Source organism: Zalophus californianus, chromosome 4, assembly GCF_009762305.2.
Source record: "Zalophus californianus isolate mZalCal1 chromosome 4, mZalCal1.pri.v2, whole genome shotgun sequence".
NCBI lineage: Eukaryota > Metazoa > Chordata > Mammalia > Carnivora > Otariidae > Zalophus > Zalophus californianus.
In genome coordinates, this window is record NC_045598.1 from 31,866,593 (window position 1) to 31,879,984 (window position 13,392).

The window sequence follows — 13,392 nt, forward strand, 5'->3', positions numbered from 1 at the left end:
TCGCGGGAGTCAACAATGCCGGCGGAGAGTCAGGAAAACTCCGCCGTCCCCATCCCCAAGGTAGGGACACTACGCACACCACAGCTTGGCGGTGTGGCTCCCTCTGGGCCGCTCCCGGGGTCCCGGGGCCAAAGGACATACTTCCTCCTCCTGTAATGTCTCTCCTGGCCCCCCCGTGCCCACGCAGGTCCTCTTCAGTCCCCACCTTCCCCTTCCGTCCCGGCCCCAGGCTCGGCTGAGCGCCGCCAGCCCGGCCGCTCCGAGCGTGAACCGGAGCGCACACAGCGGGCAGCAGGCCCTGCTCGGCGCCGGGGCGGAGGCTGCTGGCCAGAAGAGCCCTGAGCACTCGGTCAAGAGCTGCCATCCCTTTTCAAGCACAGGGCTGTCACCTGCGGTCTGACAGGGACCAGGACGTGGGTGATACCCATGATGCCTCTATTGACGCAGAAATCTCTTCTTGGGCGGGGGAGGGGGGCTTTGAGAAATGCTTTCATCAGGCAGATGCAGGTAGCTCATTCCCGCGTTCCCACCACGCAGCTTCTGGAAGCCCTGCGCGTGGGGGGAGGGCAGAGGCAGATGCTTCAGACTGGGGAAGCTGTTGGGGCCGTGCGGGCTGCCACCCCTCCGTCCCCGGGCAGCCATCCTGAAGAGGCCGAGGGAGTTCTGTTTCCCTCAGGGACGAGGCAGAAGCTGGGCTGGGGCAGCTTCGAGCGGTGGTGGCGTGCGGCTCTGGGATGAGGGCTGCGAGCTCCCCACGCGCCCCCCCCGACCCCCCCCCCCCCCCCCCCGCCTTTCAGGCCCGTCTAGACCCGGCCTTGACGGGCCACTCTCACGGCGACCGCTCAGCTGGGAAGGCGCAGTGGAGCTGCGCTGCGTCGCCCGGGAATGGCCGGCCAGGAGAGGCGCCCTGACAGACCAAACCTGTAAGCGCCACCAGAGAACACGGCTCCCCTCCCGAGAGGCCTTGCTGTGAGGCCACCCGCGGCACCTGACTGCCCACACTCGCCCTACCCCTCCTGGGGGTCTCTTCACACCACCTCACTACCTATCCCCCTGGGACCTTTTACCTCCGCGTGTGTGAAAAGCACAGCCGTCCTCCTTCCTTCTGCGGGGAGGGGTGAAAACGGCCCGTTAAGCACGAGGTACATTTACACAATAATATTTCAAATACTGACACGTACGGCAGTGTAACTGGCTTATGTAGGGCACCAGGCTAAGAGGCCGCCGGCCGGTGGTGGACACAGGCTCCGTGTTACGGGGTAGGCAGCCCCTTTATCCCCTCAACGGATGTCCGTGACCTTCCTGACAGACTCTACTTTGTGCCAGAGGCAAACAACTCTTGAATTTAAAGGTAAGGATGTGAGGTGGACCCAAAGATGAGGGGGGAGAGGGAGGCTACAGATATGGCTCTTCTCATGTTATCTGGAGAGTGGCCGCGATCCCCAAAAGCACGTCAAGGATGGGCGTCCGGGAGGCCGGGCCAGCCGAGGAGCAGAGTGCAGGGGCGGAGGTGGGGACTGAGCTCAGCCACTGCGTGGGAGACGTCAGGACAGCAAACTCTGCAACTCAGGAGAGAAGTGGTGTGGACGCAGCCTTTGCCATCTGGGCCCCATGGGGCTCCTGTCTTGAGCCCTCGCCTGGCGTATGGCCATCTGCCTGTTGATTGTCGCCTACCTCTGACAAGGTCCAGCCCCAGCCACCCACAGGTGTCTCGGGTCCCGTGTCTTTACACTGGGACTTGTCAGCTGTGGGCTCCCGGAAGCACCCGCAGCGGCTTTGGTGTCGCAGGCCAGGCATAAATGCGGTCGTGACACTTGGCTGTCATGGCCCCTGGACTGGAGGTTTCCAGCTGTAGAACTTCCCAGACGAATGGGGCGACTTGGGGTATTAGGGTAAGGAGGTGCAAAAAGCGGAAGGATGATGAGGGGAGGGGTGTCTGGGCTCTTCAAGGCAAGAAGTTTCTCCAGGTTTTTAGCTTTGGTTGCAGGGAGGAGGTGGGAGCCACCTTCCAGCTCTTCCTGAGGAGGGATCGTGGCATCCGTGTGAGGGCAGACACCGTGTCCACGTGGACCACCAGAGCCACGGCCCACAGAAATCTCAGATTATTTCCCAAAGATGCCAACAAGGAGGCTGTGGAGGCTCCAGTCTGACAAGGCAGAGGTGACAGGGACTACCTGGCCGGCAGCAGGGAGGGTGCAGATGGTGCCTAGGTAGAGCCTGGACTCTTCTGTCATCTCAAGCACACGGGCTTCCTGATGCTCCTCAGTGCTGGGAGTCAATGTCCTCTCCTTGTCACAGTATTGAGGAGGGGCACGTGAAGCTGGTGCCAGGGGGCCTCTGGCCCCCAGTCCCAGCTGCCTTCCCATTTTGTGGGTGCTGGACTGTTGGGGTTCACGAGTGGTCTCCCCTGCACCTCGGCTGGTGTGCACGGCCCTGCCGAGGCCCCTTCAGCTTCTCTGGATGACTGTGGGTCACTATTAGAAGGCTTGGCTTTGAGAAATAATTTCAAAAGTGTTTTTTTTTTTCTCCTGAGAAGACATTCAGTTCTGTCCCCAGAGATTAGGGCAGTAAGAGTGAAGGGGTAACAAATCCTCTCCCCTCCTACAGAACCTGACATTTGGTTACCTTTCTAGTTCTGTTCCCTTGGAAACCAGATAAAAGTGGAATGTCAACTGTTTCAAGGCGATGTTGCTTAGGGTAAGAATGAACCCGAATTGTAAATTATCTGGACAAGGAACATCTGCGTAAAAGCCACAGCTCTGGGCCTCCTTAGTGCAGAGGGTCAATGGGGCATGTCCCTTGCAGGGATCTGGAAGTGATGTCCACGGGGCCGTTATGCCTACAAACTTAGGGAGTTACTGCTCCCCCGGGGCATGGTGCTGCGAAGCCAAGGTGAACCCCACTGCTCCCTGACACGTCCCATCCCTTTGCACCCGAGCTGTCACCTGGACGGTGGTGGGCTCTGCAGGGACTAGCCCGCCAAAGAGGACTGCTTCATGCTGTCCTGCTGGCAGGTGTTTCCGTCTGACAGCCGTCAAGGTGAATGCCACCCCCAGGCTAGCCTGCGGAAGTCTGAATGGTCAGCAGGATCTGGGACAGCGGCCCCCTGGAGGGTGTTACAGGCACCCCTGATTAGCTATGGAGTTTTGGGGCAAGTACCTCAACTCTCTCCAAGCTTTAGTTTTCCCCCTTGGAAAAGGCGGGGCTGAGGTTTACATGAGAGAATGCACATAACTCCGCACAAGCTGGGAAACTGTATGCTCTTGGTGACGAGGGGGATGCTGACTGACTCCACAGGCACAGCCCTGCAGTGTGTCTGGCCTGCCTCCATGTGCCGGTGTTACCTTCAGTCCCTGCGTCTGTCTCTTGGGTAAGGATCACATCCGGAAGTTCATTGTCAGGGTTCCCTAAGGCCCTCTTTGGGAGTACCGTGAACGAGCGGCACAGCCTACCACACCCCAGTGTCCAGGAGTCTATGGAGAAGAGTCCTGCTCTGGTTTGGCAGCCCTGACCCAGACTGCATCACGGGGACCGTGATGAGAACCTCACAGGGGTCAAGTGCAAAAGATGTTACCAATTAGTCACCAAGGTGGCACCAGCCAGGGTGAGAGCTGGTAGGGCCCTCAGAAGTCTCCTCATCTGAAACCCTCATGGCCACATGAGCCCAAAGAGGGGAAATGACCCACCCAAAGCCTCACAATAAATAGTTAGACTGACTAGCACCTCCACGTTGGCCTTGGTGTCAGAGGACTTGGCTTCAAACGCCTGCTTTGGTGCTTCCTGGGAGGCGACCTTACATGTCCTCATCTATCAAATGAGTTTGCTGTGAAGATTTAAAGACTGACTCTAATTCCTGTGGAGTAGTTCATGGGGCCTGCAGTGACACGACAGTGTCCGTTACACCTTCTCCTGCAGCCCCAGCAGAACTGAGGCTGTGTGGCGCTGGCCTGGAGTATCTGGCCCCAGGTTGGCGCAAGCTGGGCGAGCCTGCGTCTCTCCTCACCCCATGACGACGGTGACAAGGATGAACCCAGCCATGGAGGCTCTCAGAGCTGCTGACCCAACTACTGCTCTTCCTGCTTGGGCTTCGAGCAGCTTCCGCGCTCCCTGCTGTCTCGCTGCACCAGAGCACAGCCCTCTCAGGGCAGAGAACGGACTCCACACTGCTTCCCAGTGGGCATCTGGCAGCCAGCCTACTTTTTAGGGACTGCTGGAATCAGAAGAACTCTTGGGGATCACCTTGTCTACACACCTCCTTTAAGGATGAGGAAACTAGGGCCAAGAAAGGGGAGTGTTCTGTCGACTGATTAAAACCACACTGGCATCTATATTGGTTTTTATTTATAAACAAACTGACATAAAAGAAGTCCGGATGGCAGTGGGGCAGCTGTGCTGCTGACTTGCTTATAAAGGAAGCATCTGGACAGTGGAGAGGGTACAACCAGATTCCAGCCTGCAGACCCTTCCCTCCCATCCACCTGATGGCCTTCGTGGCCTAGAATCACGGGGCCTAACCTCCTTTGGCAGTAGTTCTGGCCAGGGCAAGGAGCTGTGGTGGGGGACAGTGTGGGGCAGGGGACTCCCATTCCCACAGATGAGGCCCGGGGCTGCAAAGGGTCCAGTGGAGGAAGAGGGGAAGGTGACAGGAACCCTCTCCTCCCCATGCTGAGTGATATGGTCAAGGCTTGAAGGATGTGTCCATCCCACAGAGAAAGTGCCCTCGGGTGATGTCCTTGGAAAGGGCCCATGCCTCTCTGGGACCAGGGCAGGGCAGTCTCTCTCCTCCTGAAACCCAGTGTCTGGAGTGAGAGGAGTATGAACTGGGGGGCTTGCCCTTGTGCCAGAAACAATAAACAATAAGAAAAGATTTTTTTTTTTTTTTTAAAAAGGTAGAGGTTTGCACCATGAGTTTGGAGTCTGGAGCTCTTGTGAGGAGGGGGCAGGAGCTGCGGGGAAGTGGGGTGCCACACCAGGCCCAGCGGGTGGCAGGGGACTGGGCCCAAGGGTCAATTCAGGGCCCTATCCTCTGAGGCCTCAGGGGTCAGCCCCTTCCTCCATCACCTGAAAGGTGTTCAGTCTAAACGCCCAGTGGGAGGCCAACCAGGCTTGAGAAATAAATACAGAGGGACCTCAGAGCCGAGGCAGGGCTGAGGGGAAGAGCAGCGCCAGCCCTGGGCCCCACACTCTCCCCTCCTCAGTCCTTCATGGAAGGACGTATCACGGCAGAAGCGGGGAGCAGTGGTGGCTCCACACAGCCTCCCGAGTCCTGAGGTGGCCCGGAATCCACTGAGGCGCCGGCAGTGGGCTGCTTGGCACCCGCTTCCGGGGAGAAGAATGCTGAGCCCTTCCGGTGGACCCCTCAGGTGTCTAGGCTGCGTCTCCCGGTTCAGAACTTGCCCTGCTTCAGCCGGTCAATGTGGAAGGAGAGCTTGAGCGCGGGCCCCAGCTTCAGCCCCATGTACTTCATCATCATGTCACTGCGCAGCAGGAGCAGGGCCTTGCCGTCAATCTCCTGGGGGGCGGGGGGAGGGGCCGTCAGAGGCCTGGCTGGTCTGGCCACCAGGTTCTGAGCCACTAAAGCCTACCTGCTCCCCACAGCTTCTGTGGCCGCCGTCCACCAACATGTACTACCGAGCCCAGCAGGTGCTCTTCCCAGCACCCGTCCTGCTTTCCTTTCCCTGCTGCCTGAGGCGGTGGCCCCACCCTCCAACCACTGAGGTCCGGCTATGTTCCATCTCTTCCAATAAGCACACCCCCCCAATCATGTGCTCGTCCCCTCTCCCAGACTGGTTTATACTGATCCTCAACTGTTACCCCATAAGTCATCTTCCTTCCTGAGTGGCCAGGGCCCCTCTGTGTGAGCCAGGCTCAGAATAGCTGTGAGATCTTTAGGCTTGACCCGAGAGCACCCCCAAACCCACCAGCATGAAAGACTGAAATGATCCATGAAAGGCAGCAGATCTGTTCTGAGTGCTCAAAGGGCAGAAGACCACCAAGCAATAGGGGCTGCGGGGAAATGGGTTTGCACCCCAAATCAGGAGTATGGTCACCACAGGCGGATCAGAAACAGTGCCTGGCCACCCAGCCAAATGGTCACTTGAAGAGATGTTGGAGGTTCACAGAAGAGCAAGGACAAGACAGGGGGCTGATGCGGCTGAAGAGTAGGAGCCATCTGGCTGGGGACTCTACGTTGGGTTGAGGCCCCCGATTCTCAGGCCAAGGCAAGCAAATGGGAGAGCAAACACATCTAGGAAAAGAGAAGAGTCCTTCCCCTGGGCCCGAGCCCACCAGCCATGCACCCAGCAGGCATGTGACTGAGTCAGACCTACACTACAGGAGTGGGCTGAACTCAGTGCGCAACGAGGGCTGCTTGAGACCCAAGATTCTGTCTCTGTTTTCAGGATGTCTCCTGTGCTCAGTTTCAAGGGACCTTTAAGAGTCTACAAGTTTCGGAAGCAAGACTCCCCGTGGACATGGGAGAGGTCAGGAAGGGGCACCTACGTGTTTTCGAAAGAGGTCAGCGTGGGGTCCAAGCTGAGGATCAGCTTCCCGGACAAACTGCATCACGTCCTCCACTGTCCATGAGGAGGGGTCCCGGCCACTCAGTCGAGAGGCATCCCGGCTTTCCAGGTATCGGTCCGAGCCTGCAGGACAGGAGGGAACCTGCTATAACGGGTGGGGACTGGTTTGTCCCGCCCCACCACTCTCCTTGGTGTGTCCCCATGGCCCTACTGGTGAGGCTCACAGCAGTGCCAGAGCAGAGAACTGGAGGTGGCCGAGGGAGGGAAGGGTTCTTCCACAAAGGGATCAGGGTCTGAGACTCTTCTCAAGTCAAATCTTTGTTCTTTAAGAGTAGATCTGATTCTGGAGAGGGTCCGAAGAATTTCACAGTAAGGCTGTGGCTCTGCCTGGACCTGAGTCAGTGGTAACAATGAGTAAGGGGATGACACGGGTTCAGTGGGGGCCTGGGGGGCTTGCCCTCGTGCCAGAAACCATAAACAATAAGAAAAGATCTTTTTTTTTTTTTTTTAAAGGTAGAGGTTTGCACCATGAGTTTGGAGTCTGGAGGTCTTGTGAGGAGGTGGCAGGAGCTGTGGGGTAAGGCTGTTTTTGCCTTGGCTCTGGGGACCATTTCTAGAGAGACTCTGGGAGATGGGCAAGAATAGAGCCAAATCCTTGGGGTCTAGGGAGAAAAAAAGTGGTGGATAATACCCTGTACCTCTTCCACGGCCTGGAGAGAAGCTAACCTTGGGACAGCCTCATGCACAGAGGCAGAAAACAGTTTTGCCTGGGCTGCCAGGAATCTCAGTGTTAATTTAGTGCTCGGCTTAGAGCTTTTATCTCAATCTTGGCTCAAATACATTCCTCCCATTCCCCCTGTGGGACCTGGGCTCTCTGAAATCTGAACTCCTTACCGTGCACGGTCTAGAAGGTACTCTATCATCTGGCCCTGTCTCCCTTTGACCGAATCTCAACCCCTGCCCACACCCTTTCCTCACCATGCTCCAGACACACTAGCTTTCTTCCTGCTTCTTGAATAGGCTATGCTTTATTCTTTGACCTTCAATCTCCTCCGTTCTTTTCCCAGGGCTTTGCATATCTGATTCCTTCTCAATATTTATTTCAAATATCAATTCCTCAGAGACCTTCACTGACCTCCTATAAAAGTACTCCATTCCCCACAGAGCTACTCTCAATCTAATTACTCTCCCCTTTTCCCAGCACATATCACTACCTAAAATAATTTCATGTATTTATGTTTATTGTCTGTATTCTCCTATTTTCTGCCCTGCTATTTGCTTGTGATATTGTGGTTTTTAATAAGAAACATACATATGTGGTCTCTGTCAGGTTTCTGGCACAGAACTCCTAAAATTCTTGGAATTTCCCAAATGGTGAGAGAATTAAAGGGGTCTTTTGTTATCTATAACAAGCCCTTTTCAACCACACCTGAGTATGGTCAGGAGGTGACTTCTGGAAAGCCCCTGAGGATGGCGGCTGGTTGCCAACCTTCCTGGGAAGGAGAGTCTCCAATGACTTCATCAATCATGCCTATATAATAAAGGTTCCATAAAAAAACAAAAGGATGGGTTTTGGAGAGCCCCCGGCTGGTGAGCACACGGAGGTGTGGGGGGCGCGGCACCCCTGGACAGGGCGTGGAAGCCCGTGCCCACCCCCCCAGGCCTTGCCCTGGGCAGCTCTTCCATCTGGCTGTTCCTGAGTTACATCCTTTCGTAAAAAGCTGGTAACCTAGTAAGTGACCGTTTTCCTGAGGGAACCCGAGGAGGGGATCATGGGACCCTTGACTGCCAGCCAGTCAGAAGCACAGGTGACAACCCAGACCTTCGACTGTCACATCTGAAGTGGTGTGTGGGTGGGTGGGGGGGCAGGCTGGTGGGATGTGATGCTCTCTCCGGGGGGGGTCAGGATGGAGTAAGTTATCGGCCCCCCAGGGGGTGTGCCACAGTGGCTCGGGATGTGGAGGAGCCGCACGTCTGGTGTCCGGGTGAGGTCCTGTTGAGTAGAGTACTGGGCGTAGGGAGACACCCCAGGAGGGGGGCAGGGTTTTCCTTTCACAGTCCCCAACACGCAAAAGATGCCTGGTCTGCTACAGATGTTCGAACAGGTTCGTTCACTGAATGAAGGACCACACACTAGTTACTTGTGTATTTTTCTGTCTCGAGGCAGGGACCTTGCCTTGCTCCTGTCTGTATGCTCACCACTCAGGAGATGCCAGGTGCACAGCCGAAGGGTGGGCTGAAACACACCTACAAAAGCAGAAGGGTGTACTCGTCAGCTATCTCTGGCAGAGGATAAAAGTCTCCTCCATTTCCCTTCACCCTGGGTCCCAGGTCTAAAAGGTGAAGCACGCTTGGCTTGGCCTGGCCCTGCTCCTGGGGAAGAGACTCCAGCATGTTACACCTCAGACTTAGAGTTGGGCACTGACCAGATAAGGGGAGAAGTTGCTGGAGTAAGCAGGGTGCTTACAGCCACAGGAATTCCAATGGCTTTTTAGAGGCGCTGGCAGACAGGAAGTTGGAGAGGGCTCTGTGAGCCAGCCACTTCTCTGGGCCCTAACAGTCCAGCGTGACGCTGACAGAGAAACCAGCTGCTGGGACAATGGAGAGCAGAGAGAAGCTACACTCATGGGTGTGTCTCGGCCCATCTCAGCCACTTCCTTGACCCAGGGGAGCCAGGAATCAAACACATGCACGATGATATTTTATATGTCTATATCTACATATCCATTATATATCTAGATGTATCTATCTATATATATGTATTTATGAGTTTGTCAGCTTTCTTCTCTTAGAACACACACCCCAGGAGGGCAGGCGGCAGGTCGGGAGAGACACCTCTGAAATGGTGACACTTGAGCAAAGACCCTGAGGCAGAAGAGTGACTGGCACGTGTAAGGTGAGACCAGGAGGCCGGCGTGCCAGAGAGGAGCGAACGAGGAGGGAGGGGCAGGGGACAGCATCTGAGAGGGGGGGTGTGTGGCGGGGCAGGGGGCATGGGACAGAGGACCTTGTAGGCCACTGAAAAACCACTGACTTTCTGTGCAGTAGGTCCATTTTGAGCAGAGGAGTGACTTGAACCACTTTCCGGCAGAAAGAATCACTCTCAGAGTCTGTGTTGATAACAGACTTAGACTCTGGACGAGGGCAGAAGGGAGACCAGTCCGCTGCTATCATGGTCCAAGCAAGAGACGGCTGTGGCACACACCAGGTGGCAGTGTGAGCGTGGGGAAGGGGGGTCTAGCATGTGAACATTATAAAGGAAACCCCTCCCCCGTCAGCTTGTTTGCCCCTTAAAACAGCCCTTCTATTTTTAGCCCTTCAACTTTTAGACCTAGGACCCAGGGTGAAGGGAAATGGAGGAGATTTTTAGCCTTTGCCAGAGATAGCTGAAGAGTACACCCTTCTGCTTTTGTAGGCATACAGACAGGAGCAACCAGCCATCTAAGGAAGTAGCATCATCTTCGGTTGAGAGATGAGGGAACTAAGGCCCAGAGAAGTGAGGTGACTTTCCCAGGATCACACAGCTAGGAAGAAGACAAGTTAGTGCCCTGAGTCTGACTTTTCCTATCTCTGTTTCTGCACACAGTCTATACCAAGACTCTCCCCCACCATCCCATGAGGGCAGCTGGTGGTTACTCCTCAAGGAAGGCGAGGGTCTCAGTCCGAGAATGACTAACGCAGGTGAGGCTCATCTAAGGCAGGAGGCCAGACTAACAAACTGATGCCCATTCATCCTCCATTAATGAAATGAGAGGACAGACTCAACAGCTGAATACTTTGAGTGAAACAATTCTAGTGCCAAACAGACAGAATCCTTCATAGCCCTATGAGGTTCTTCAGGATCAAAAGAGATTTAGACCAGGACCTGGCCAACAGACCCACGCATTCCAGAGGGAGAGAGGAGGTGCTCCGGAGACAACAGTGGCCCTGAGGCCAGTGCTGCGCGAGGCAGCAGTCAAGAAGCACTCCTAACAGAGAGGGCCTTGGGAGACAGGACAGGGACAGTAACGCCCTCATACCTGGGGAATGACTCAGCTTCCCAAGTGACCCCCTATCCCTGCTTCCATCTGAGCCTTGTCACACTCCTGTGAAAACCCCAGGCCAATATCACCACGCCCCCCGTGCACAAGGGGAGTGTGGGGGCCTGAATGGTGAGAGGAGACTCGAGGCAGGGAATCACCTCACAGCTCTGCCCAGACTGCAGAGCTCCCGATGCCCCACGCTGCCTTGCTGGGGTGAGGGCCAGGGAGGGGTATCCTGGTCTCTTCCTCCTGCTCTCCTCCTGCTCAGTCTCCCCGAAAACGGTCTCTCCCAAGGCCATCTCTCTCCACTGCAGGCCTTGTCAATGGACTCTTCTTCCCATTCCACACCCTGGGGCTGGGGGAGGCCATAGCATGCTGTGGAGGTGACATTCTCCTGTCTCTCCATGGCTGCTTTTAGGCCATTCTCCTATGAGGGCTCATGTTCCTCAGAGGCCAAATATGTCCCCAGCCATCTGCTCTTGCTGATCACCGTTGCCTACAGACCTCTGGGCTTCTACCCCTTGTTAAATGAAGACCGTGTGGTACGTCGGTCACTGCTTTGTGCTCCAGCCACGTCCTGTCATTACCCTCAGAGGCACACACCAGTCAGCCACCAGCCTCCAGGGACCTTCACCTCCACTCTACTTCAAATACTTCCTGCCAAGGCCACTGTCTGCTTCTTGCCATCACTTGGAACAAATCCGCTTCAGAAATGTAAACGTCCCTTTCTCTGACCACAACCTCCCATCTCAGCAACTGCCCTGGACGTAAGTCCACTAAACCCATCACCACACAGAGAGATTTAGCACATCAGACTTACAACCTCCCCCATCCTTCAGCCTTGCTTCTTCCCCGCCCTGCCCAAATCCAGTGCTGATGATCTAAACAGCTGTCCCCCCAGCTCCACAGCTCCTTCGCATGCTCCCCCGCCCCTGGCCCTCTTGCCCTTTTAGCTCAACAGAAAACTTTAATTCTCAGACAATCTTTTCTCACCCCACATCTAGGTTTCTGAGAACCACAGAAGAAAACGTCTCTTGCAGACTGGCAAACTAGTCTCCAAGCACAGCTGGGCCTTCTCCTCACTCCATTTCCCCATCTTCTCTTGACCAGTCCACTTTGGGAGCACCCCTGCGCCCTTCCCCTACTCGGCCCTCTCTCCTTTCACTCATGGCCACCGTCAATCTTCCCTCCAGTCTCAGAGAACAAGCCTTAAGACGGATCCATCTTTCTGTGCCCTTGGTCGTAACCCTTCCCACCACAGCCACACCTTACTCTCTCCTCTCCCCGATATTCTTCATCTCTTCTTCTTGGAAGGCTCAACTGTGTTTATCTGACGATAAACATGCCCAGTGTGCTCCTGCTCTTGAAGACCTTCTTTTGAAGGTCACTGGTTTTCTTTTTCTCAAACCCTCCCTGATACCCCACCATGCACTCTGTCCTCATCACCCCCCACCTCCACTGAAGCTGCTCTTGCTGAGGTCGTCAGTTACCCACTATTCACCACATCCCACGGACGGTCGTCAGTCCTCATTTTACCAAACCTCCGCTGTGCTGCACTCTCCTTAAAATACTCTCTCTAATCCTGGCCACCACAATACCAGATTCAGTTTTGCCTCACATCTGACCACTCCTTTGTCTCCTTCTGGGATCCTCTTCCTGTTCCCACCTCCTGAACTTTGTTGGTCCCCAGGACTCCATCTTTGGTCAATTGTTCTTTTCCTTCTACATATACACTCCTGGTCATTCAGCCTATAGCTTCAACTACCATCTATATGCTGATGACTCCCAAATGTTTATCTTCAGCTCAGTCCTCTTCCCTGAGAATCAGCCCTGCAGAGCCAGGGCCTGCTGGGTATCACCGAGATGGCCCAGGGTCTCCTTGCCCTTCTTTCTCTTCTATGGTTGGTCCCCTCTCTCAGCGAATGGTACTACCATCTCCCCTACCACTCCACCTAGAAACTGAGGAGACATTCCTGCTCCCTTCCCTCTCACAATCCTCAAATCTGATTAAATTTGCCTCACGAATATTTTTTTAACTGATTCACTCTTCTATAAACCTTCTACCACTATCCCAATCCAAGCCTTTATCTGTTCTGGTTTAGCCCACTCTACAACCTCCTAACTGGTCTCTCTGGTCTGTCCTTCCTCAGATGCATCCTCAACACAGTAGTCAATGATCTACTCAAAACACACACCTGTTTAGGTCTCACCTCTAATTAAAAGCCTTCAGCAGCTTCACAATGCCTGCAGGATCCACTCCAAACTCTATCATGGCATTTGGGTCATCTGTGAAATAGCCCCTGACCTTTCCAGGCTGTTCTGTTTGAAGTCCCAGTACGACATTTTATGTTCAGCAATAGCAAAGTCAGCAACAGCAAAGTACATGCAGTTCCATGCACACCATCTGTACCAGTTCTTATCTTTGCCCTTTTTCCTGCTGTGCTCTCTTCCTGGAGAGCTCTCCCTCCCCTATGATCCCTGATATTGCCACTCATATGGTCAAGCTTTTGAATTGCAGACAGGGTGTCACTTCCTCAAGGAAGCTTCCCCTGGACCCCAAGCTTGGGTTAGGTGTTCCTTCTTGCCGTTTTTATACCACCCAAAGCATATCTTTTCATACCACCCAAACCATCCAAGATGACGGTATACAATTAAGTGTTGAAGTGTTTCTCTCTCCCATAGGACTATGAGCTCCCTGTGGACAAGAAGTGATTGATTTTTGCCTCTGCATGCCAAACGTAGGTGGTGTTCAAATAAATGGCTAATAAAGAATGGGTGTGTCCTTCCCTGTCCCATTGGCTCTAGGCCTTTGGCTCTCAGTTTCCACTATTCTCAAACCAATCCCAGAG

The 13,392-nt window shown here is 54.7% G+C and overlaps 2 protein-coding genes and 1 long non-coding RNA gene across 3 annotated transcripts in view; 2 read left to right on the forward strand and 1 right to left on the reverse strand.

Moving 5' to 3' along the window:
* Positions 1-15: 15 nt before the first annotated feature.
* On the forward strand, positions 16-4,320 carry LOC113926864. The gene is made up of 6 exons (XM_027602236.1): positions 16-91; positions 277-507; positions 798-923; positions 1,310-1,351; positions 2,634-2,697; positions 3,298-4,320. The coding sequence occupies exons 1-6, from the start codon at positions 16-18 to the stop codon at positions 3,509-3,511; spliced, it is 753 nt and encodes a 250-aa protein (XP_027458037.1). The 3' UTR covers positions 3,512-4,320.
* The window catches only part of SCMH1 (Scm polycomb group protein homolog 1), a 183,645-nt gene continuing 174,565 nt past the window's right edge, over positions 4,313-13,392 (reverse strand). Inside the window, 2 exon segments of the mRNA XM_035727089.1 lie at positions 4,313-5,512; positions 6,502-6,644. Coding sequence (XP_035582982.1) covers positions 5,387-5,512; positions 6,502-6,644 — 269 coding nt within the window. The 3' untranslated portion in view covers positions 4,313-5,386.
* On the forward strand, positions 6,523-13,375 carry LOC113925073. Its single transcript, XR_003520903.1, has 6 exons — positions 6,523-6,630; positions 7,035-7,098; positions 9,314-9,417; positions 9,567-9,737; positions 10,108-10,202; positions 13,226-13,375. It is a non-coding gene; the product is annotated as an uncharacterized LOC113925073 (long non-coding RNA).